At 45.4% G+C, this 25,603-nt stretch overlaps 1 protein-coding gene across 2 annotated transcripts; it reads left to right on the plus strand.

Annotated features, from left to right (window-relative positions):
- Positions 1-1,242: 1,242 nt before the first annotated feature.
- Positions 1,243-25,158, plus strand: baz1a (bromodomain adjacent to zinc finger domain, 1A). 2 transcript variants are annotated; one of them, XM_069193035.1, is made up of 28 exons: positions 1,243-1,370; positions 1,749-1,928; positions 4,403-4,681; positions 9,557-9,712; positions 9,856-9,957; positions 10,627-10,714; positions 10,951-11,088; positions 11,423-11,531; positions 11,900-12,066; positions 12,155-12,250; positions 13,049-13,187; positions 14,328-14,474; positions 14,714-14,809; positions 15,134-15,358; positions 15,965-16,130; positions 16,227-16,331; positions 16,695-16,804; positions 17,401-17,964; positions 18,144-18,307; positions 18,916-19,073; positions 19,576-19,724; positions 20,054-20,140; positions 20,641-20,888; positions 21,807-22,003; positions 22,157-22,584; positions 22,984-23,153; positions 23,394-23,481; positions 23,899-25,158. In XM_069193035.1, the coding sequence occupies exons 2-28, from the start codon at positions 1,816-1,818 to the stop codon at positions 24,084-24,086; spliced, it is 4,677 nt and encodes a 1,558-aa protein (XP_069049136.1). In that variant the 5' UTR covers positions 1,243-1,370; positions 1,749-1,815; the 3' UTR covers positions 24,087-25,158. The 2 variants fall into 2 exon arrangements, with proteins under 2 accessions (XP_069049136.1, XP_069049137.1); XM_069193036.1 differs by lacking the exon at positions 1,243-1,370 and adding an exon at positions 1,399-1,503.
- Positions 25,159-25,603: the final 445 nt, after the last annotated feature.

Below are 25,603 nucleotides of genomic sequence, written 5' to 3' on the forward strand. Positions count from 1 at the left end.
CTAGAAGTGAAGCACAACCCAGCCTGATAACAGTCTAACCGAACAGCTTTCCATTACTCAAACCCGGACTTATTTTGGTTAACATAATGCTTATGAACCCCTACGATGAACTGCCTTCCAGGTGTAGCACTGTTTCGGTCCTCTGTGTTTCTTTTAGATCATTTAGAGAGCACAAATAAAGAAAAAAGAAATGTATACTACTGTAAAATTATACCCTGAGACACTTAAAAACATAACTAAAACTGAGGTCTTTGAATAAAAGCCGTCCCTTACACGGCAGGATGATGGAAGAGTCTGGAATCTCCGATTTTCACAAAGCATGTCATCAGTCCTCTTATATTTGACTTTGCAAGAGCTGAAGGAGCACAAGTTCAGAAACAAGTGTATCTCAAGTTCGTTTCACTCCAGTTGGATGTTAGTCATAAGAATAATATTACTTTTGTCTAATTGTTATTTTTATTGTGACATACCTCTCTGTTACCATCATCAGACTCTGATTCACCTGCATATCTTAATCACTTAATTAAAAGAACTGTATATCTGTCAGATTACAGAAGCTCCTATCAGTGAGTCACCTCATCCTAATGGGAGCTACAAATAGTCTTCAAAGTTCTGGGCTGGACATGATGTCTCTATAATACATTGATGGATTCAAAGGCATTTGGGAGTGTGTGAAGAGTGTATCGGAGGACAACATATTTTTCTGGGCTCTGTGGTAATATTTAAATGACCATTTTAATAACTTAAATTTCCACGTGACGTCCTCTGTCGTTGTCAACTCGTGTTCTGTGAAGAAACCATTAAACCGGAATTGTAGCAGTCATTAATCCTGATCCTCGCTCAACTCCTTCAGTTTTCCAAATGAAACAGAAAAAAAGATCCAACAGGCATTGTGAATATATGAATACATGTGATTAATTATTCAGTAGTGAGGCTTTTTTTTGTTTCTGACACCGTGAACGCGGACCTAAAACACAAAGCAAACACGTCTTCGTGTTTTTGTGCATTTACGCTTACGTAAAACCGAAAAGGAAAAGATTTTGAAAACCCGTCTGCGCTCTGGATATGACTTACTCTCTCGCATGGGATGCTTCGCTGCCTTCAAGACCCCACCCCGCTCCTCCCACGATCCCCAGCGAACACGACACGCAGCGCCGCCATTGGCCAGGGCCCTGTGAGCGTCACGCCGAGGAGCCAATCGGGGGCTGGATCTGCCTCGCCGGCCCCGCCCCCGGGCTCTTCCTCATCGGTGAACTAGAGCGGATCAAAACTTGTCGACTGTCGGCGGCTCACGGGAGAAGTGGGGCAGCCTTAAACTTGGTGTTTTTTCCCCACCGTAAACGGATTAAACTGTGAACGTTACGCGGCTGGTAAACCTTCTCCCCGGCTTATCTTTCGCGGGCGATGTCTAGGACTTTCTTCCTGTTTTTTTTGACCGGGGGTTCGTAAAACAGGAGCTCCGAGAGAGAGAGAGAAAGAATGAGGGTCTGAGCACATTTTCATGTGGGCAGGATTTAACGTCACTTACTATTGTGTGTGTGGGACTGGGAAGCGTGTGTCATTAACAAAAGGCAGAATTTCCTCTTGAAATTTCTCGCAAATTATCACTTTCATTCTGCACTATTTACCCACCGCGCTCGGACGGTCGCTTTCCTGTACGTGTGGATGGGCTTTGTGGCGGCAGTTGACTCCCCGATAACTGGTATTTCTGACTATAATTTCCCTCCTTTTTTTTTTTTTTTTGAAAGTCCCGTCTCAGGAGCACCGAGCGAGCGGAGAGGGAGACGACAGAAGAGGGAGAGAGGAAAAAAAGAGATGCCGCTTCTCCACAGAAAGCCGTTTGTCAGGCGGAAACCTCCGCTGGATCTGAAGCCCGACGAGGAGGTCTTTCTGTGCAAAGTCACACACGAGATCTTCAGGGACTACGAGTAAGACCCTTTTTTTTGTTTTTCCTGAGTAACTAAAACTTAACACCGGCCAGGGTGCCCCGGTAAAACACCGGCAGCGAGACGAGGAAATACTGTCCCGCCGCCGGGTGACAGTCACTTCGGACTGCGCTGAAAAGTTTGCAAAACGGCGTTTTATAGACCCACTCAGTGTCTTTTGAAACTGCCGTGTTGTGAAATAATAACCCCCCCCCACACACACACACACGCACACAAAAAACCCCCACTCACACACGGGCTACTTCTGCTTCTGGATCGACAGAAACCTTCATTTTCGCTGCATCTGATAAGCGGGGCTGTCAGGTGTGTAAACGAGCTGACAAGACGGCGTAGGCCTTCAAAACTGAAACTTAAGTCCGCCGCTTCTTGTTTGTAAAATAGATATTTTTCAAAAAATAAAAAATAAAAGAGGAGACCTCGTTAGGTTTCGCCGGGAAGCTGAAGTGTGTTGTGAATGGGCACTGGGGGGTTTTTGTAAGGTTTTCCCGTACGTGGAGGTAACCGAAGGCAAGGTCGGAACTGAAACCGGATCGGTTGATTTCGTGCTGGAGGGCTCCTGACGGTTTTGTTGTTATGGGTGGCGTTGGGAGTCTCTCTCATGGCAGGGGGGGTGGGTGGGAGGAAAAGTCTCTGTGTCTCGTCTCACTGCTGACTCCTCTGAAAAGGATAGGGAGGAGGAGAGAAAAAAAACACTGCTTTTCTGTCACACGTACAACATGACTGGCAGAACTACCCGGGTGGTTGAAACCGTCACCGCGAAAAATGTTCCCGAGCTGTGGAGCGCAAGTTTGTGATGTTATTGTAATGCTGCCTGAAAGGCACATGTTCAGTCTTTTTCCCCCCAGTTTGGATCAGTGGGCATCCCAGGGGCGGATTTTCGGACGGGTGCGTTGAGGATGATTGGGGGGGGGGGGGAAACTTCAGTATTAACCAGGGGGACTGGGTCGTTTGAGTGACAGGGCAGTGGGAATGAGTAACAGGCTTGTTTTGCCTGCACCTGACCCAGAATTAAAGCAGTCTGAAAAATCAGCTGGGGTTCCCAAAGCTTACCAAGCGGGACCCTTAAACCTAGATGTGTGCTTAAGTTTTATTCTCAAAAACGTATTTCTAGAGATGCTGCAGCCAGTATTTAAAGTCGCGTTCCTCTAATTGGCTCATTCTGATACAGAAGTAGATTTGCCAGTGTACCCCAGTGAACCTGTAATTCTTGATTAGGGACTTAGTGGAGTTCGTATTATTTTAAGGAACCTTAATGAAGAGTTTTACAGACCCTGATTAATGATAGTCTTAGGCTGCCTTACCTGACCTAACATTAGGTAGTCCAAGATTAGTAACAATTAGGTTTTGTGGAACTACCAAAATGTTTTATGGTTCTTTACCTAAGAGTGTTATAGAAAGATAGGTTTTTCTTATATTCATATTCCTTTCAGTGTAAGAATAGCACCAGACTTACCACGCCGAAAAGATGGTGATTTATTGATAGTGGTTTTAATAATAGCATAGTGTAAAGTAAATAGTACATTTTTGTCCTTTTGTCCAGAAATTCAGAATTGCATACTATCAGTACTCTTTAAGTGGTTGTCCTACTTTCGTGATAACCTAAGACAGTTTTTCATCTTAAGGGTGAAAAATCTGGTTAAATTTAACTTCAACTAAACTGTTGAAGTAAACATTAATGGAAGTATGCCTATGCTACTAAAAGAAGACCAAAGGGGGCAAATACTTTGAAGATTTTCTAGTCTTTTGCGATATAAATGTGTAAAAAAATCTTGTTGTTGTTATAATAGTGAAGCTAGATGCAAGTCTCATTTAGCTATGATAATTTTAAAATTTGAGAAGGAAAGGAAAGCACAAAATAATTGCACTTGTGTGATATTGCAGTTTGCTTGCTGTGACATTCTCTCCATTATATGTGAGCTCAGAATAAAACACATCTAAAGAATTCATAAGAGGGGGTTTAATTTTAACTCACTGGACGTGAAGTGTTTTCAAAATAGTAAAGCACCCTTCACAGAATTAAAGGATAAATAATGGTTGGTTTTTCTTGTAAGCCTCTATAGCCTTTTATCCTCTTGAGTAGTAAACAGACAATGAGAATAAACTAAGTATCCTTGCTGCACTAGATTACACCAGATTTTTTTTTGCTTACTCTGTCACTAAAAAAAAAAAAACAATAAACCGATGGAGAGACATCAGCCTCGACAAGAACAACCACCCGTTCAACGTGGCTTCAAGTGCATGAAGTTCTGGGCCCCCAGTTAGATGATGCTTTGTTAGAGGTCTTTTTGGAGCTGTGTCCCGTAGCTTATGAAGTGGTTGCCTGGTCTCTTTTAACAGTTTTGCATCCTCTGAGTGTAGCGTTGCGTGGAATATTATTTCCAGTGGGGCGCCATTGTTTTCCACTCCTGCAGTCGCCCATTAATGAATGTGCGCCCCCGTCCCTGTGCCCCCCGCAGTGAGTTTTTCGAGAGGACGATCCTGTGTAACAGTCTGGTGTGGAGCTGTGCCGTGACGGGGAAGCCCGGGCTCACCTACCAGGAGGCCCTGGAGAGCGAAAGGAGAGCCAGGCTGAACCTGCAGAGCTTCCCCCCGCCCCTCATCCCCCCGCTCCTCTTCCTCACCTCCCTCACGCACCGCTCCCGGCTGCACGAGATCTGCGACGACGTCTACTCCTTCGTCAAGGACCGCTTCTTCCTCGGGGAGACGGTGGAGGTGACGGGCAGCACTGGAGTAAGGTGAGACCGGGCGGGCGGGCACCCAGCACCATGCTGCGCGGGCGGGCGGGCGGGCGGGCGGGCAACGCGCGGATTTGTGCGCCCTGTGTCACATTGTGAGAATTGAGTTGTCGTGTCATTGGCCAAACCGCTTTATGCCACACGGTGTTGTGGGAAGCCGGAGCCTACCCGGCAAGCCACGAGCGCAAGGCAGGGTACACCCTGGACAGGACGCCAGTCCATCGCAGGGCAGGTGCAAGCCAATCATACATGGGGACAGTTTGGAGGCCACGGTAAAGGCCGAGGGGGGATATTTGGCCTGGACACCGGGATAACTCCCTACTGTTATCGCAGAAATGCCAGGGGATCTTTAATGACCACTGAGAGTCAGGACCTCGATTTAACGTCTCATCCAAAAGACGGAGAATCGAGTTTTTACCTTTAAAATGTCGAATTTGTACAGGGAATGGGGCTCGTCGGGGCAAGGCGCATTGTGTTGGGAACTCGTTATTCAAACCTGGAGTTATTTTGGTTAACATAATGCTAATGAACCCCTATGATGAACTGCCTTCCAGGTGTAGCACCGTTTCAGTCCTCTGTGTTTCTTTTTGTCCATTTAGAGAGCACAAATAAAGCATTGACAAAAGAAACATAGGTAATATTGTAAAATGATACCCTGAGATAATTTAAAAAGCTAAAATTGAGGTCTTTGAATTAAGGCTGTCACTTACGCTGTGACAAGTTTAGGGAAAAAAGTGCAGAACTGGGTCAGTGGTGTCTATGATGGTAGTCTAGTGCTGCTCATAACTGTGTAATTTGTGTGTTGTACTTTAAATGAAAAAGCAGAATGCACTTGGTCAGCTGACTTTGGGGAAAAAATACAGGCTGGCGTGAATTGCTGAAAAAGGTGCAAAGTAAGGCTTTTTCAAGTATTAAGAGAAATTGTGCTTGTCACTTAGAGAAGGCATTTTCTTTTTATTCTTGGTGAGGTGCAACAAGATGCGTAGAATACATAATTGTGCACAGAGAGAGATTTTCAGAGAGTCATATTGTGTCTTGTGTGCCAGGTTAAAAAAGACTGACTTATTACTGAAAACAGTTTAACATGCACCTGAAGAACTGAATTTTTTAAACCTTACCTTTCAGGAGCAGTTATTAATATTACTGTAGTGATATTAATGAGGTATGCATGGACAAATCTGTTTGTCATGTTGAGTCTGATCTGTTTTTTCAGTGACATTTTGAAGTTGAAAGTAAAACTCCAGCTGGTGGGGCACACTGATGACTTGTTTTCACCTTTTAATAAGAGTCAGTTTTAGCTGTTTACCCCAGTAAAGATGCTAAGAGTTCAGTCACTTACAGGCTATAAATAAATGTGCCCTTAATGGAGCACATTCTATCAATTTACTGAAAAAAAACACAGGTAAAGGCATTGAGTAACTCCCACCATAGCAAAGGTTCAGTAACTAGGAATCACCCAGATTTTATTGGTAATCTGTCTAATACAACGCACAGAGACCATTCAGCAAAAAGGAGTGTCGCTACCTTTCCTGCAAGAGTAGTATTATAACAAATGGTTTATGATAGTAAGATTGGCATGCCAAAAGTCTGCTTGAAATGCCTTTAAGGTGGTTGGTTTTCATCAAGAAGGAAAAGAACCTAGTTTATTGCTATCGTTTGCTTTCGCTTGTTTCTGTAGCTGCAAGCCAAGCAAGATTTGTCAACCCTCTGGGTCTCTGGTGGTGAGTTGGGAGTGTTCGGATGCAGGCAGTTAAAGTAAAACTTCTAAAACCTGTTACAGAAAACTGGTTTTCTGTAGAATTATGTAATAAAGAAATGAACAGCCTTCTCTGCACACACACAGCATATTTCCTTTTTGCCCCCTAAAAGAAGAAGAGCTTGAGCGCCTTAACTTGCTGATACCTATCCAGCTGCAATAGCTGTCAGGTCATACTAGAAGCACCTTTACAGAATATTTTTCCGTATTTTTTTTTCCTGCCTAAAAAGCTATCTTTTGAAAGTGGAGGATCCCAGTTCAGCCACTACTAGACATGGCTGCTTGGAGATAAGAGAAATGTGTAAGGCACAGTGGGTGGAGCAGCAGGACGTTGCTGTGGATTGGCTGGCTGAGCAGAAGGAACACTCCCAGACATCACATCACAGTTTCAGCAATCCAGGCCAGACATGAGGCAACATGGACTCACAGCAGGGGAGGCAGGGAGACATGTGGGGCACAGGGACAATTGTCTGCATGACAGCCGCGGCTCTACGCAGCGACCAGCAGTGATGGCTCACTCAGTTGTTACTGCTCTTTTATAAGTCTTTAATACGGGAGGGGGACACAGATAGAGGCAGACATTGTGTGCACGGGCCTGAGCCAGAGTGTGAGGAAGAATCGATGAGGTTACAAAGGGCAGTTATTCCCTTCGCCTCGCAGTAGAAAGATGTACAGTAACGCCTCACTTCCACATCCAGCGCAGCTGTGCCGCTGTGCTCACTAGCTCAGCCCTGGCAGTGCCAAGCTGATAAAGAAGAATGCGTTTCTGTATCACGTTGGGCTGAAGTTGGAAATAGTTGGTTCTGTGGAAACAAGGTAGATCGGGTTAACGAGATAGTGTTGTTAAAGAAGCCTGTAGTAGAATTAGGCCTACGTTGAGAAATAACTGCCCCTAGCAGCAATCCATGCTAAAATGGGGCAGAATAAAAATTATGGAAATAGTTTGGTTTGCAGATAGATTGTAACCTGGAGTTTTTGAGATACGAGTGTATTTAAGATTGTCCTTTAAGGGAAAGAAATGTTTGTTCTTGGTTTTGTTTTGTGAATTACAGATTAATTACAGATATATTCAGTCATTTTAATAACCTAATAACAGATAGCGTCTTAAGCAGCGTCTTTGAGGTGATGATGATGCCAATTAACAGCAAAAGGAGTTGTTATTTTTTGTGATGGCATCATCAAGATGTATTTATCCTGTGAAGCACTGGCTAGAAGATCGTGTGGATATCTGTTAAATCAATATACACACTTGCCTGACAGGGTCTGGTAGCAGGCTCACATAACACAATTGGCTTATATTAAAGTATACTTTGTCAACAGAATCAGAGTCTGTGCATCTTCACTAACAAGATTTTCAAGATTTTCCGTAATTGTCACGTGTAGTTATTTCTGTTATTAATATGCCCTTAAAAAGGAGAAATTCAATTTCTACATAAAATACACACTAAGTGTAGAAAATTGGATGGCTTGTGTGTAATGGATGGCACTGTGGTCTGTGGGAAAAGCTTAGAGGACAAGACCTGCTGGGATGTTTTGTTTTCAGATCAAAGACAGTGGGAGCCATGGGATATTCAGGCAGTGCTTGTTGTAAAACAAGCGCAAAATTGTTGTCCCAATTGCATTCAGAAATGTATAAAATATTTTTTTTAATGAACTCTACTTTTAAGAGTGCATTGTTCTATTACCTTTGAAACAAGAACCTGATTCACAAGCTCTCAAATATTAGTCCTTTAAGTTTAGATCTTAAATTTAAAAGCTGTACCTTCACACACTTGTTTTCAGTCTAGATGGAGGCTTTCTTGTGCTTTCAGCTCCTAAATCACCTGGGTCCTAGGACATTTTTCAAAGCCTCTTCTGATTTTTGTTCTTTAACCTGCTAGAGAAGTAACTCCCTTGTGGATCATCGGCTTTTGCGGCTGTTTTGCTGGATTTCCGAGTACAGCATTTGGAAATCCTGTGCTTGGATTCTGTATGTGGTGGAGTTTTTGTGGTTTTGTAGCATACTGTGTGTTTGTAGTGTAATCTGATTTGTGTGATGATCTTCCTAGAATTGTTTAGTATCTCCCATTGTTTAGTATTATTATAGTATCATCAGTCTGTACCTTATTTCCTGATGTAAATGGCTGGTGTGGCTGCTCGATTGGGACTGGTACTTTGACTGCACTGGTTGCCCTCTTTGTCTTATCCAGGCTGAAGCTCCAGCTCTGAATCATGAGCCTCTCGCTGCCAAATCCTAGCCATTACGGTTTTACTGGATTATACTAATCTGTGCTGGGCTATGATTAAAGTGGTGGGCTCAGAAATGTTGAAGCCAGGGGGTTCACTGTGTACATTCATAATAGATTAAATTGTGTTTTTTTTGTCTTTTACTCAATCTCCCTGAACTTTTTGTATAGACTGTACTTTAATTTTGAGGTATGATGTACTGCGGACTAAAAAGAGATGGATAAATCATCCTTCAGGTGCTTTGTGCTGAAATGCTTTACCACATACTAACATGATCAAGTGGCCAGATATGTTTTTCTCTCTGTGCAAGTTCAGTCTGTATAATTGGTTTTTCATGCTTCCACATGCACAGCGCAGAAAAACAGTGGTTAGAAATCAAGACCTTAATTGCACAGTACACTCTGAGTTGAAACATGATTAAGACTTGAGTGTGCGCACCAGTCAGCAGCTGTTAATGATGATAGCGCAGACGTAATATAACATGGGTGCTGTTCTTCTGTAAAAGACCAGGTTTTCCTTCAGTCGATTCTCTGCTACGATGCAGCAGATGACATTCAGTGTCATGTCAGTGTCCAGCTGCACCAAGACAAGAGTCTGCACTGGCTGATGGGTAATTTCAAGCACAGAAGATGTTCTTTGCCTGGCAGAGAAGTTAAAACTTTATCAAATGATCTAGGAGATTAAACATTCAAACCACCTACCTATATGGTGACTGATTGCTGAGTTCAGAAGGATGCCCTGTCTTTATTTCCTACTTCTTGGGTTACAATTACTGTTTTACCCTGGGGTGTTTTTTTTTTTTGGTGTAGAAATAGCGGGGGTGGGGGAATATCAGTGTGCTGTGTCGGGCCGTGTGCGCTCTGGCTGTCCTCTGACACAGGTGACTATTCCAGGCAACAATGCAAGGTCCTGGAGATCCTGCCTCCACTCCAGAATGGCGTGGTGAACGGCCACCTCAGCCCGCGGATGGAGGGAGACTCCATCGTCATCAGTGACGACAGTGACGAGGAAGGCGGCTCCAAAACCTTGAAGTCTCCCCTGCTGAATGGGTCAGTACAACGAAGCCACAAGCTTGAGTGATTTCCAGTGGTTGAGGTTCCCCGTCCCAAAAGCTGTCTTGGTTACTTTCAGTGCTGACACGGAGCCCTAATCTGTTCCTATTCTTCAATCACCTCTTTGTTGTGTGTTTCAGGAAGCCGAAGACCCCCGTTAAAGCTTCATTGTTTAAATATAAAGTTCAGCCCATCAAAACAGATGGCTGTGAGCCCTTCACTGTCAAGGCCGCTCAGATCAGGTAGGATTGGGAATCCCCACAGAGTCGAGAAGACCTGAGTCTGCTTTAGAAAATATCTTCAGCTTTAATGAAACCTCTGGAGAATAACTTGCCCTCCTTTTTATTACAATATAACATTTTATTTTTTTTCCTTAAGACACAAGAAACTAGAGATTGTGATAATTTAGGGGACTACAGAGTTTGTTTTGTTATTTAACATTTCTGTTATTTTGCAGCACAACACTCACACACACGCATTACTCTGATAACAGAACTACACACAATGCACATTAACGCTTTTCTGAAGGAAACTGAGTTAGTAAAGCATTACCCATGATACACTTCTGCATTAACATGTTAACTCTGTGAGCCAAGCTGTGTCTTTAATATAGCGATTGTAGCTGGCTGGTAAAGCAGATCAGCAAGATGAAGATTTGCAAGAGGGTGCCCACATTTACTCTCTTGCTGCACAGCCTGTGAATAGGAATAGGTTTGGTCTGCGAATGTGGAAAAAGTGGTCACCAGAAATGTTGTGCCTATAGGCAAAATTACAAATGTAGAACTCGTGATTATCAAGGTTTTAATGTATTCCAGAGAAGTAAAACACTCAATTTGAACTCCTTTAAAGGTATTTTTGTACATTTGAGTTAACATCGCTAATACCCTTTTTCTTTCTTTGTCCTAATGTAGCCGTAAGAAAAACCTTTTTTCCCGAGACAGATTGAAACTTCTGTTGAAACAACACTGTTCTCCCCAGAATGGTGTGATCAAACTGAAGGTACCGTGCAGATGGATTGAATTTACACTATGGCGAAAGGCAAAGTGAATACGTTTCAGATTTGTGAAAGGCATTTCCTTTCTAACTTCTAACTGCTTCTAGTTAAAAGCATTACTGTGATGTATTGCAAGCTGTAAACCTTAAGAAAATGTTTATTAACTTAAAGGAGCAACGTGCATTTCCCTGCAACAGGGTTCTTGGTATATTCATTTAATATTGCTTTGTCTTATTTCCAGGCTGCTACCATTGCCACTTACCGATTGTCCGAGCAGAGCTTTTCCCACTTCTTTCCTGATGAACCCCCAACATTTACCTTCAGCCCCCCCAGTAAGGGCCGGGGCCGACGCCCCAAGGAGCACTCATCTCCTGGAGATGTGAGTGTGCTGCATTAAACAGAGTGACCTGTCTTCAACACGAGTGCTGTAGGCTTCATTCAGGTTCAGAAGAGCAGTTTTGGTCTTGTTCCAGAATATGATTAATATATTCTCTTTCATACACAGTGACCTTTAATCATTTAATGCAGCATTATTTCAAGATAAAATAGGTGCTTAACGGGTCATCCAGAAGAGCATTTAGGACACAAAAGCAGCCATTTCCTTCTAATACAAACCTTTCCAAAATACAGAAGACAATTCATGAGTAACTGGGACCAGTGATGGATGCTGTCCGGTGTTGTAAAATGTTCTGAATCTTTTCACCCTGTTTCAGTTGAGTTTCACGTCTGATGGTGAAAACGCTGCTAAACGGAAAAACAGAGACAAGGCTGCCCTGGAGAATGAAAAGCTGTTGAAACAAAAGGAGGAAATGAAAGCAATGGGTGAGTTTGTTAGTTAAAAAAGAGAGAGCGCTGTCATCAGGCCAGTGCCAGCAGGCCGTGTTAATGTAGTACTGAAGTAGAAGCTGAAATCAAAGGCAGGTGATAATCGCGGATCACAGTGTTTAAATGGTAGGTCTCGGCAGTGTCACACTTCATGGCAGAGCAGTATGCACGAAGAGACAAATATGCTTCAAGTTAAAAAGGTTTAGAACTTCCTGTTCTGCAGTGGCAGCTTATTTAAATGATCTCAGTGTATGTCATCTGCTATATCCTATCGTTTCAATTTCACTGCTGCTGCTCCCCTATGGGTGCTTCTTCTGTGGATGCTGGGGTCGACGCTAACAAAATCCAAAAATTTCTTTTCGAAGCCCTGGAAAAGGCGAAGCTGAAAAAAGAGAAAGCAGAGGCATTCGAAGCCAAGAAGAGAGAAAAGGTGGACAAAGAGAAGAAGAAAGAGGAGCTGAAAAAGATGGTGGAGGAGGAGAGACTGAAGAGGAAGGAGGAGAAGGAAAGGCTGAAGCTGGAGAAGGAAAAGGTGAAGAAGAGCCAGGATTCCTGCCCACTCCTGAGTATCTTCACCCTTCTTGTGAAGAGCTGCTTTAAGACATGCTTTTCTCTTTCAGGAGCGCGAGAAGCTGAGAGAGGAGAAGCGAAAGTATGCAGAGTATCTGAAGCAGTGGAGCAAACGGCGGGAGGACATGGAGTGTGATGACCTGAAGGTATGGAAGTCAAAATTCAGATAGCATCTTAGAGAAGGGACCTGGGTGCACCTAAAACTCCTGTCCTGAAGTACAGAGACTGAGGCATCCGGAGAGTCAACCACGTGTTCTTGAGTATGCATGGCGATTGTCATGACTTAGTTGGAAGTAGAGGCCTGCAGAAGGAAAATGATAAAAAAAAAAACATGACGGGACTCACAAGTTGCTTAGCTGGTAAAAGTGCTCACCTGACTGCAGGTTGAGCTCTGCGGTCAGTGTGTTAGAGGTTTGAAACATGTCAGCAGCTGACTATGACTGGGTTTGCCCCAGCAGTGGCGTCCAATTTCCTGAGCTTTCCCAAGAGGAAGGTTGGTAGACACGGCGATAACTGTAGGATCAGAGTGCTGTGGGTTAAGGATGTGCCTCGATCCGATCAGAGCTGAATCTGTAGTTTGGGGCTCTGTTGCCTGTGAAGTGTTAAAAGATGAATGACTCGCAGGTGGGCAGGTCGGAGGAACATCCCCTTCCTCCCCCATGTGATGTGATAAACATACAGCTGGCTATTCCGGGTTTTAACCACAGCTTGTGAATTAGCAGCAGGTTAGTGGAGAACTACAACAGCCGACATTAACAAATTGTTCTTCAGTTTTAATTTGATCATTGTATAGGGGAAATTACACTTTGAAATGTTACTATTTTTAAAACTATATATATATATTTTCAAAAATATATTCCTAAGGTAGAAATATAGAGACCAGGATGTTGGCCACCGGGACGTGAAGAGCATGGATCAGAAAGCCGCTGTGTTTGCCCTTGCAGGAGTTGCCGATCCCCCTCCCAGTGAAGACGCGCTTGCCTCCAGAGCAGTTCGGCGACGCCCTGATGGTGCTGGAGTTCCTGCAGGCCTTCGGGGAACTGTTCGACCTGGAGGATGAGTTTCCTGAGGGAGTCACTCTAGGTAGGGACTTCGCATGTACATCATCTTACCAAAAGCTCAACAAATATGTAAATATGTTTGCTCAAGAAGGTTATGGAAGTTGGGTTTTTGTTGATTGAAGTAGTGAAGGCAGGAGGGTGGCTTCTCTCCCATACGGTCAGATCTATGTGAAAAATCCGGATAGCAAGTTCTTTGCATCTGCCACATCAGAAACATCCCTGGAGACCCAGTCCAACAGGAAAGTGAGTTGCTTATAAAAAATAAAATAAAACGGAAAAAATCCTTTCATCTGCACTTGACGTTAAATCAGATTGTTCAGTTTTGTTGTATCTAGTTAAGACGACCATATTAGCTTCGGGTTGTTCTTAAAATTCTGCTGTTTTGTCTGTGTACTAATCTTATGCAATAGGGAGAAATAGCAAATATTGTGTGGCTTTCTTCATTGTAAGCCTTTGCTTGGCCAGGACTAGCAGTATATCTGATACACAATATTGATATACTGACTTGTTTGCATTTCTGTCATCTGTGATTTCTGGGAAACAAATCTTTAATTTTTGTGCTTAGATACTTGATTAAAAAACAGTTGAATTTTTTTACCAACACGTGTTTTCCTACCTTACGTGTCTGTGGGAAAACTGGACAATGTTAGGGTCTCGGGATGCTTCTCCTCTGGCCGTGTTCTGTGTGGAAAAGAAACCTGTCATAATGTGCATTCTTCCCTTTGGACAATCTGTGTGATTCCAGTCCAAAATAGGCCTTGTACCTGCAGTCCAGTGCTTCACAGGGGGGGGGAATGGGCAGAATTCATTTTTAAATGTATGAATCATAACCCATAGGAGGAATTGAGAAAAATCTCAGCCTCACTTTTGCTTTGCATTGTGTCAGTCGGGAAAGGGCTGCCCAGCCATGCTGATGAAACTAATGCTCTGGCTTTTTTCTACAAATCTCTCCGCTCAATCGGCAGCTTGCCGCCCAGCGCCCTGGATGGGCTGAGTGGGCCCCTCTGGTGTGTGACTGTTCTCATGTTCTCGCATTGGTCATTGAGATTTTCTCCTCGGGCTTTGACACGCGGTCACCGTCCGGCCCTGGCGTCTCTGGGCCCAGCGCGAGTCCCGGCCCTGCCCTTCCGAGAGAGCCTGACCCGTCCGCCTGTGTCCACAGAGGTGCTGGAGGAGGCCCTGGTAGGGTGCGACCCGGAAGGCCCCCTGTGTGAGCTGCTCTTCTTCTTCCTGTCGGCCATCTTCCAGGCGCTGGCGGAGGAGCAGGAGGAGGTGGCGCGGGAGCAGCTGGCCGAGGCTGACACCAAAGGTCAGCGCCGCTCTCTTCCCCCGCTGTGGGCACGACCGTCGCTGGCTACTTTAAAGAGACGTGGTCCAGTTTTCTTAAGAGCCTTCTTGCTAGCCTGTTTTTCTTTTTTTTTTTTTTTTTTTTACATTTTTGGGTCAAAGTGTTCCGTAGCTACCCGTCGGTTCTAGACGTATGTTGAAGTAAGATTTTTCAGGTTTGCTGCTTAAGTGCATTTCCTCACCGAACGACCGTTTCTGCAGACCTCACGGAAGCGCTGGATGAAGATGCCGACCCCACGCAGTCCGCCATCAGTGCTGTGGCCTCCCTAGCGGCCGCCTGGCCCCAGCTGTACCAGGGTGAGTCTGTGACGGAGCAGTGCTGAGGGTACTGCTGGGCTTTTGTCTCAGTTGCTCATTTCGGTGCAAACAGAGGTAATTGCACTGTGAAAAGAAGAGGGACAAGCCGAGTTTTGGCTGTTGGGCATTCTTCAGGTGCCTCCTTCGCCTTAACAAAGCTCAACAGCTGAATCTGTTCTTTCTTTTCACTTTTCTTTGAGGAACTAACCTCTGCTTGATCCGTTGCGTCTAGCTCCACTGCCCAGTTAGGCTGGGGAGTTAAAAAAAAAAATCTTGATGTGCAGAATAAGAAATAAAACCTGCGGCGTGTCCCGTTTCCTCCAGGCTGCAGTCTCAAGCAGCTAGACCTGGACAGCTGCACCCTCTCGGAGATCCTTCGCCTCCATATCCTGGCCTCTGGAGCCGACGTCACCTCTGCCAATGCCAAGTACCGCTACCAGAAGCAGGGGGGCTTCAGTTCCATGGACGATGCCTGCGTGGAGCTGCGGCTCGGGAATCCGGCGCTGCTCAAGAAGCTGTCCGGCACGGCTGTTTACGACCTGCTGCCAGGTGAGGAGATACTGTCCGTGGCACAGGACAGATAAACAGCAGCCGGGTCCCATGCAGCTGACCACCGCAGACTGTAGTCCTGCAGTGTGATATTGTCTTATCTTCCTTTTGATTTTGCATTCCATGAAAGGCCCCTTTTTTGTGTCATGATAACATGATTATCGCCACAGTTTGAAAAGGCTGTTTTTATTGGCTGCTAGTTAAATTCTGCAGCTGCAAAGTGTCTTTTTGGCTGTTTTGGAAGTAAAAGAATAGATCCCAGTTCTAAATTCATCGTGGACAGAATTGTTGCTGGAAAATTTATATTTACTCCAGGGTAAAATGCGGTCCTCCAGGGCCAATGTTTTTTTTGTTTCCACTAAAACTGCATCTGTATATTTAATTGTTTAAATTAGACTTTCCCCCAGCTAGCAATGAGTTATGACCTTAAAAACCTACAGCATCAAGCTCTTCGGGATCAAAGTTTGTTTACAGCCGTCTTCCTGGATTTACTGATCATTTGCTTTTGACCTTTGTATCGCAAAGCGTCAAGTAGCGAATACAGCAAGCAGGGCGAAAGCCGAGGAGCTGAAGTGGGAGTAAGAAGCTGTGTGTTCTTGGGTGCAGGAGAGAAGCTGAAAATCCTCCATGCGTTGTGTGGGAAGCTGCTGACCCTGGTGTCCACTCGGGACTTCATAGAGGACAGCGCGGATGTGCTGCGGCAGGCCAAGCAGGAGCTCCGCGAGCTGAAAGCAGAGCAGCACCGCAGGGAGAGGGAGGAGGCGGCCAGCAGGTACCCCGCCAGCGCCGCGCCGAGGCGGGAGGGAGGGAGCCCGGGCCGGCGGGCAGAGCCGCGAGAATTTCACGGTTCGCTTTTCGTTTTCGGCAGGATTCGAAAAAGGAAGGAAGAAAAGCTGAAAGAGCAGGAGTTAAAAATAAAGGAAAAGCTGAAAGAAGATGAACAGAGGAATGGGACTGGGGCAGACGCTGCAGGGTATGTGTTTGTTGACTCGCAAGAGTTTGTTTTTCGTTTTATGGCCTCAAAAAGTGAAATTCTGTTCTTTAAGTCAAATCACAGTTAACTTCTAATACTGCGCTTGTAATTCTCATTTAGCGCAAGGCACCTTTTTTCAGCTTTTTAGATCACACGGTTTTTAACCGTGGCTCCTATGTGGCCTGAAAAAAAAAAAGAGAGGTGCGTGGAAGAGAAGAAGATAAAGCAGCTTACAGTCTGTGTCTTTAAATGACTTGCTGTGAAACCTTTGCGACCCCCCCTGGGCTGAGACCCTTTTATCAGAGAAAACCGTGATGGTGAGAGTTTTCGGAGTTTCCTTCAGATTGTCCCGTGTCCTGGCAGGGAGGAGGAGCCCGAGGAGATGGACACCAGCACTGAGAGCCACGAGGCCCCCAGAGACGTGGCCACAGAGGACGAGGATGAGTCTGAACTTGGCAGCAAGGCCAGAAAAAGTAAGATGCCCTAGCATGGGCATTCTCGTGGGTCCATTCCGCTTTTCACAGGGCATTCTCACTCTGGGGTCCTTTTTCTTTCATCTAGCTACCACCAAGCTCTTCTTCGATGAATGTAGCTTGCCCAAAGTTTTGTTGTCCTCTGGTAGAGGGCTCCCCGAGCTCTGTGATATAGGGTTCGAGCCTGGGTTATTGTACCTGAGCAACACTGAGGGCAGGGAGGAATTAGTTGGCTGTGGCAAAGACCTCCTGGGTGCTTATAAGCATGTGGTGCTGTCTGTGAGGGACGCTACTCTCCCCTGATCGTCACTGAACCTGCAGTACGGGGCTGTCTCATCTGTATCGTGCTAAAGACCAGTGGCTCCAAGGTGGGCTGGGTAGAAATAGTCTTTCTTCGCTTCCTCACTCTCCCCTGGGATCGGTCACGGAGTTTGTAGCCACGAGCCGATGCATGAAAAACACCAACAAGACCGGTATTGGGAATCGCCAGTTACCAGAAAAAAAATATATATTTTTTAAAATTTTAAAAGAGATCAGACGCACGAGAGAGAGAGAGGATGTCGCGGTTAACTCCTAACCTCTGCCTGCGTTCACAGCCAAGAGCAGCAGGGAGCCCCCCCTCAAGGAGAGCGGTGAAGACGGCAAGGAGGCCCTGAGCCCCGAGGAGGAGGCGGCGCTGCGGCAGGAGCAGCAGCTGAAGGAGAGGGAGCTGCTGGAGCGCATCCAGAAGGCCGCGGCGTGTACCTACATCCTGCCGCTGGGCCGGGATCGCCTGTACCGCCGCTACTGGGTCTTCCCCTCCGTGTCCGCGCTGTTCGTGGAGGAGGACTACTCCAGGCTGACGGAGGACATGCTGGTGCCCCAGCCAGTCGGACCCCCCAGCCACTCCGACGGAGCAGCGGCCCCCTCCACTCCCAAGCATCTCGGACCCGGCACCGACCCCCGCGCTGCTGCCGACAGCTCCCCCCGGGACCCCAAGCCCGTGAACAGACCCAACCTGTGGTCCTTCTACAGCTCCCCCGAGCAGCTGGAGCGGCTGATCGAGGCCCTGAACAGCCGGGGTCACAGGGAGAACGCGCTGAAGGAGGCGCTGTTGCTGGAGAAGGACAGGATAACTGAGCTTTTGAGAAACTGCCCAGTAGATCGCTTTCACGTTCCTGGTAAGCAGCCATTACAGGTGTCTGAAAACTGGCAAACATTTTGTGCAGTAAAAGCTGTAGAACGCTTAACTCCGAGGGAGTTCCATTTTTCTAGTGATGTGGAATTAGTTACGATTCTGGTATTCTGTTTGTGTTTTTTAGCTAACATGTCACCTCATCAATGTTTCTGTCCTGTACAGATCTACTACAAACTGAGGGCAGAGCTGCGCCCGTCAAATCAAGGAACGCCATCATGTCTCCCGACTCTCCCCAGTCTGCTGAGAAACACCTCGAGACTCGACTAAAGGATCTGCTGTTAGACATCGAGGACCGGATCTACCAAGGCACTCTGGGAACTGTGAAGGTTCGTGTGGCCCTCTCCTGACCTGTTTCGCACTAATGTGCAGTTGATTCGCAACTCGCACAGTCTCAGCTTTACACAGCCGGCTCTGGATAATTAAAAATGTTGAAAAAACGTAATTCTCTGAAACATTTGTCAAGCACACCTACAAGAGCAAGTTAGTGAGCCTATACAGACATCTTATTTACTTTCAGTTACTCTTTTTACACATATTTAATATCTTAAATTACTGTAAGAGATTAGTAGGAGGTTTTTATAATGGTTATGGGGTAAAATATGACTACGCACATTTTTCACACTACCTAATTCCTATCACCCATGTAAGTTGCAAGCCAACAGTACACAATCATCTGCAAATAAAAAGGAGATAAACTATTTAAAACACAAAGAAACTAAAGCACATTGATGTGGATTTCAAGCTTTTTTTTATTCTGGCGAGTACAGAAGTTTTGCAAATGTTCTGCACAGGTTGTGCTGAGTTTTGCCCGTCGATGTAGAAATTTGAAGGCAAGAATCGGTGTGTTGGCCTGTAGTGTTTCCACTGGGGGGAGAGAGAGAGACTCTCAGCTGTGATTGCTGTCGGTCAGTGCTGGCGTGCGATGTGTGCGCAGGTAATGGAGAGACAGGCCTGGAGGACGGCCCTGGAGAGTGGCCACTACGAGCTGCTGAGCCCAGATGGCAAGGAGAACGGGGTGGTGAAAACAGAGAATGGAGAGGAGGGCGCCATGGAGATCGATGAAGCCAATCTGAAAGTCAGCAGCAAAGACAGGTAACGCCTTCGCTCGTGTCCCGGAGTAAGTGGTTTTGTCTGAGGTGTTGGATGTTTCCAGACGTGAAGAGATCTGAACAGTTTGGTGGCGGTTTCAGTTCCGGGATGGGAGATAGTCCCCGCTCAGTCAAGGTGTCCATTTCCAGAATGAATTGGAGGATCTAGTGCCGTTTTGAAATGTTCATAGAAAAAAGGAGCTTTATCTGATTTACACATTTGTGGTTCATAACAAGGGGAGGCATGGTAGTGCAGTGGTTAGCAATGCTGCCTCATGGTGCTGGGGCACTGGGTTCAGTTCCTGGGGTGTTCTCTGTGTGGGGTTTGTATGTTCTCCCTGTGTTCGCATGGGTGAGTGTCTGCGTGTGCCCTGCGATGGACTGGTATGCTGTCCAGCAGCAGCCCTACTTGCACCCATTGCTGAATGCAGAAAATAGGTGAATGGATTTCTCATAAGGTATTTGTACGGCGTCTAATGGGTTCCTTTTCTTCCCTCTTCACCCAGGTTACTTGAGCTGAAGACTGAGGGTCAGAGTGCTGCATCAACCAGTGCCAGCACACCACAGCCTGTGAACAACACAGTTCATTACCTGGCGTTGGCACTGTCGCAGATAGAGCAAGGCATCGAACGCAAGTTCCTTAAGCCGCCCTTGGGTAGGTCATTCAGTGCACAGATCGCGTTTCAGAATAGTTTCTTGTAATGGTTCCCTTTTCAGTCTCCAGAAGAAATAGATATCGGATGTCTTTTAGAACGAAAGTTTGCTTCTTTGCCACTAGGTGGCAGTATAGCAAAAACCTTTCTTCTCCTGACCAGGAATTCTTTACGGTGAAAGAGTGTGCACAGGGTGTATTTCTGGGCGGACGTTTGTTAGGAATTTTTTTTTGCTCATCATTGAGATATAGCTGCATCTTATAGCTGTTCTTATATTCCGTTGCGTACAGGTGAAAGTGCACTAACACACTTCCTTTTAAAATCGAAATAGGTGATGAAGAGCTCAAAAAGGAGCAGAAGGGAAAGAAGAAAGAAGAGAAGAAGAAGAAGGATGACGATCAGTCAAGTGAAAAAGATGGTAATTTTCAACAGTAAAGAAAGTGCTAGGGCGGTGATCTTTCCTTCCACAATCATGTTTCACCTACAGAAAACTCTTACTAAATGCATTCTAATGGATGCTCTGATGTCATACGTAAAGCACCAATTAATTACGCATAGATTACCAACCATAGAAAAAATCAATTTTTCTTGGTACTCGTTGACATCTGTTCCTTTATTGCCACTTCTCTTGAAACCACGAATCACATAACTATAATGACTTACTAATGGTTTAGTTTTATAAACAACCTCGAGGGTCAACCTGGGCAGATGACGCAAAATTTAAATGTTCTGTGGCTTGAAGACCCGTTACCTATGATGCAAAATCCAGAATCTGTACATAATCTGTGTACCAATCATGATGTGAAGATTATTAGTAGGGCCGGTGGCACTTCAGTACTGTTAACTTATCCAGGTGGGAAAAACAAACTCAAGTGCACAGTTCCTGTCTAACAGGCCCTGTGGTTCTGTGTCCTTCAGATGCTAGTGACAGTGGCCGTGTGTATAAGACCGTGCTGGACCGGTGGAGGGACTCCCTGCTGTGCTGCTCCAGCTTGTCTCAGGTGTTCCTCCACCTGTCCACCCTTGACCGCAGCATCATTTGGTCCAAGTCCATCCTCAACGCTCGCTGCAAGGTGTGCCGCAAGAAGGGGGATGCGGAGAACATGATTCTGTGCGATGGCTGTGATCGAGGACATCACATCTACTGTGTCAGGCCCAAACTCAAGGTAACCGTGTAGTGTTCCTGGGGGACGCGACTGAAACGTGTAAATGTGAACCAATGTTGAACATGCCAAATCTCGTACAGGGAAGTGTTATCTGAGCTGCTAAACCATGTAACCAAGAAGGAGAGTGTTGTACAAGAGTGCAGTTCCCTTCTCTTTTAGGTTATCATGGAGGTTTTCATGAGGCTGTCGTGGAGGCGTGCACTTGTGCATTTTGGAATATACACGTTCTGGTCATCCCGTGTGGGGAATATTTAGTTGTTTGTGTTGACGCATCCTTATAGACACCATGGGGAAATGGTGAAAAGGCAAGATATAGTCAAAAGTGTAGAACTTAAGTCAATGCATGCTATGTTAAAATTGTACAATGGGCTGTTAAGATCTCCTCTAGAATACTGTGTACCATTTTGGTCACAGCGTTACTAATAAGATCCTCCTGCTCCAGAATCAGGCCTGTGAAAGTCAACCAGATTGTTTCCAGGCTTAAAGGAATGTCCCACACTGATAGGCTGTAAGTAGTCTTAGTCTTGAATGGCGAAGATTCCAAGGAGACCCGATTCAGTATTAAAAAAAATTCACAGACACATGGACAAAGTCAAACCAGTGAACTTCTTCACCATAAACAGTCAAACACAAACCCAGTGGGCACAAATGAAAACGGACGTTCATTTAAAACAAAAACGGTATTTCTTCATGCAAAGAAATGCAAGAATAGGGGACACAAAGAAATATCCTGGCTTCTTTTTCTAAGTTACTGAATGAAATCCTCAAGTCGAATATCTGCTTAGGACCAGATGGCCTCCTCTTTATTTGTACCTGTTATGTAATGTCTTTGAAGCATTCAGTCGTAAAAGGTCGTGACAAGAGTTGAGTGGGTTCAGATGAAGCAGCAGCAGGACCTGAGTTCTGTGTTGTTGCCAGGCTGTTCCCGCGGAAGACTGGCTGTGCCCCGAGTGCCGTCCCAAGCAGCGCTCTCGCCGCCTGTCCTCCCGCCAGAGGTCCTCCGTAGACTCCGAGGAGGAGGTGGAGTCCGAGGGCGAGGAGAATGCGGACGAAGAGCAGGAGAGTGAGGAGGAGGAAGAGGAAGAAGAATCTGAAGAGGAGGAGGAAGAAGAAAGGTAGGGTGCCAGTCAAGCCCAGTTTTGTCATGAAGTCCGCTTATCTTCGTGTAATGTCACACTGAAGCCCTTTGGCAGTGTGTTTTATTGCACTGCACACGCCTTTTGTGTTGTATTTGGGTCAGGGATTGCAACACCTCCCCTGTGTTTTAGTGCACCCAGGAGAGGAAGAGCAGCAGTCAAGTTGCCTTTGACGACCAAGGGAAACAAGCCCAGCACTCCCAGCGGTGGCCGAGCCTCCCAGCGACAGTCCGAGTCTGGCAGGTCCACCCCGCACAGCCAGCAGGGCACCCCAAGACAGACTGCCCCCACGGGGAAAGGGGGGTTAAAGAGCTCTGGGAAGAAAGGGAAGGCAGCCCCCACCTCGGACAGCAAGCCCCCGCTGAGGACGAGCAGCCGGACCAGCGCGCGCCTGAGCCAGGAGCCCAAGCCTGCGGAGAGCTCCTTCACTGACACGAGCAGCACGCGGCTGCGCGGCAGGAGGGCGGCGGGGAGCGCGGCGGACCCCGCCGGCGCCCCGTCGGAGGGCTCTCCTCAGAGCCGACACCCCGAGTCGCAGCGCAAGAAACGATCCCTCTCTGGTAGGCAGGGGAAGGGGGCTCCGCCGCGGCCTGTGCTGATTCTCCGAGTGTTGTCCTTCCAGGGCTACAGCGTACAAATCAAGGGCTTTCTCAGCAAGGCTTCCCTTCCCCCAAAACATGAATAGACCATTATTAGGCTTTTTTTGAATGACCCTGGCATCATTTCTTTTTAATGCACATTAACAGCCTATCCTATAGAGTACGTCTTAAGATGCACTATATGATAAAAAAGTAAGGGCTGTGTGAAATATTGCAGTTTACCATTCTCTCCTTATACTGGTTTTGGAAGCCGTGTGCTTTCCACTGCCTGCTCTATGGGTGGGTGTGCACAGACACTCGAGCCTTTTTTAATCCTGGCCTCGTTCCGCTTTATTTTATTTTTTTTTTGTTTGTTTTCAGATCTACCTTCCAAAGCTCAAGTTGTTCTGACTCCCCCAGCGTCGTCCAGCAGGAGGAGCTCGGGGAGAAGCCAGGGGGTGCACGAGCTGTCGGCGTGCGAGCAGCTCGTGGTGGAGCTGGTGCGCCACGAGGACAGCTGGCCCTTCATGAAGCTGGTGTCCAGGACTCAGGTCAGCACTGTGGGGGGGGCGCTTCTGGCTGTGCAGGACACTCGTATAACGGGGCTCCTTGGTGGTGTGAAAGGCCTTTCACAGCAAAACTGTGCGCACACAGTGGAGCCCATGGGAACGGCCCATGGGTACTGCTTTAAAATGATGAAATTGTGGGTGATGAGGAAATGTTTGCATCGATAAAGTCACGGAGGATCAGGTTTCTCAGTGTGAGCTCTCGGGTCTTTCGTTTGCATCCAGGTGCCAGACTACTACGACATTATCCGAAAGCCAATTGCCTTGAACGTCATCAGGGAAAAAGTCAACAACTGTGAATACAAAACAGCCTGTAAGTTCGTTTTTTTAATTTTTGCATCAGATTTACACAATGAACAAGTTGTCTGACCTTAAAGAAAACACTGGGCCGACCTGTAGTAATAGTTAAGAGGCTGGAATGGAAAGCTACACCCGTGTACTGATCTTTATAAACAAACACTGGTTACCCTCTCCTGTTTGGGCTTGAAGGTGACACTTCCACTAGGTAAAGTAGAAGGGCATTTTGTTTTAAACAAACTACATCAAAAATACTTTCTTACCATCCCTGCTGGTTTTTCCCCACTATTAAAAAGGCACCTACTCTGTTATTAGCATTTTTATATTATTGTTTCAGTAATTACTGTAAAAAAATATATTTTCCAGTTGTGTACATTTTGCATAAACTTGCTTGCTGTTCATTAACAACCTCTTCTGTTTTCTGTTCTTCCAGCCGAGTTCATTGAAGATGTGGAGCTGATGTTTACCAACTGTTTAGAGTACAATCCCCGCAGCACCAATGAGGCGAAAGCTGGAGTGAGGCTCCAAGTTTATTTCCACTCTCAGGCTCAGAAACTGGGACTCCTCACAAAATGCGGAGACCAAACTCCCCCTCCCCCTTCAAAGAGGTCACGGGTGTAGTGCTTTACACTTTCCACTTCTTGTTTGTTGAGTAAAGGTGAGATCCGCAAAGATTTCATCTCGGTTTATAAATGAATGGACCAGGTTTATGTACCAGGTGTACCCTTCACTGCATATGGTCCTAAGACAACAGAAGAAACAAGAGACATGGCTACAAAAAACAAAAATTGTTTGATAGTCTGAAGTCACATGACAAAGAAAAAATCATGGCTTTTTGAGATCGATGGGGACTTGCTTGCCTTGAAATGAGACCTGCACTGTAATCTTTACCAGTACCTTTATGTATCCTTTCCATTCTAAATTACTCAGGAGACTTGCATTTTGTTGTTTTTTTATCAGAATGATCCATATGATTTTGTATATTGGATGCATTTGTAGACTTACTGCAGAGACATTTGTGTGTTATTTTTTGTTTGTTTCAAACTGTTGTATTTTTTCAGTGAAAACTAATTTCCTGGATGTTTTTCCATGAAACATCACACTTCAGCCTAAAAGATTCCTACCAAATGGTTTTCAGGTTGTTGTTTGTTTTTTCCTGGGCTGTTCTACTGTACTGTACCAACAAAAAAGCACAGTATTCTCTTCAGGTGCCAGAGCTTCAGTGTACCAACACTACATTGGAACAAAGATCAGTTCATCTCCAGTTCTTCGTAACTAGACCACGTAGATATTTATTTAGTATGGAATATAATTTGAGGCAAAAGACCTGATTTGTATTTATAAAATTGCTATAGGTGTTTTCCATCTTTTAAACTTGTGTGAAAATGGTCAGTTTTCTATTCATGCCATAAACTAGACCACTTCAAAGGTTAAATGTTTTTTTCAAAATAACTTTTGTATGTTTTTTTTCCCCTGTACATTTTTTCTATATGTAAAAATAAATTGTTGACATTGTTTAAAATTGTCTTTAACTTTGCACTTGGAATTTAACAGCAGCGACGTTCTTCCAGCAGCACTAATCAAATGGCAGTGTGAGGAAATGGTAGCTCAGGAATAACCCAGGGTGATCCGTTTTACCGGGATGTGTTTTGGAGTTATGTTCATGTTTATTAATAAAACCCCTTTGACGATGTGTTGTTCTGAAACCTACGTGCATTTTGTATTAAAGAGAGATAGGTGCGCACAGATTGCCACAAGGGACAGCTCTGAGTTTTGCTTTCCTCCCCAACTGTTAGAAAGTGATGAATCTGATGGAAAATTCTGATCTTAAAATCACAACTCTAGGAATACATCAGAGATTGGTCACAAACCTTTCAAAGAAGACGTGCTTTGTGTTTAATGAATGGATTATCCATAGAAACCATACATTAAAAGATATTTCAAAGTTTAAATTAGGTGTACTTTGGAAAAACATGTTACAAGCAATGTGTTTATAGAAGATGGGATTTGACATTTTAATGTCTAACTCCATGGTGTTCTGACATTTTCCAATATATTTATTGGCCAAAATAGTTAAAACCTGAAGCACTTACATAAATATCTTGCATCAAATTTATTTTGTCGAAAAATTGTTTTCC

The sequence above is a fragment of the Lepisosteus oculatus genome, chromosome 8 (assembly GCF_040954835.1).
Source record: "Lepisosteus oculatus isolate fLepOcu1 chromosome 8, fLepOcu1.hap2, whole genome shotgun sequence".
In the NCBI taxonomy this organism is placed as follows: Eukaryota; Metazoa; Chordata; class Actinopteri; order Semionotiformes; family Lepisosteidae; genus Lepisosteus; species Lepisosteus oculatus.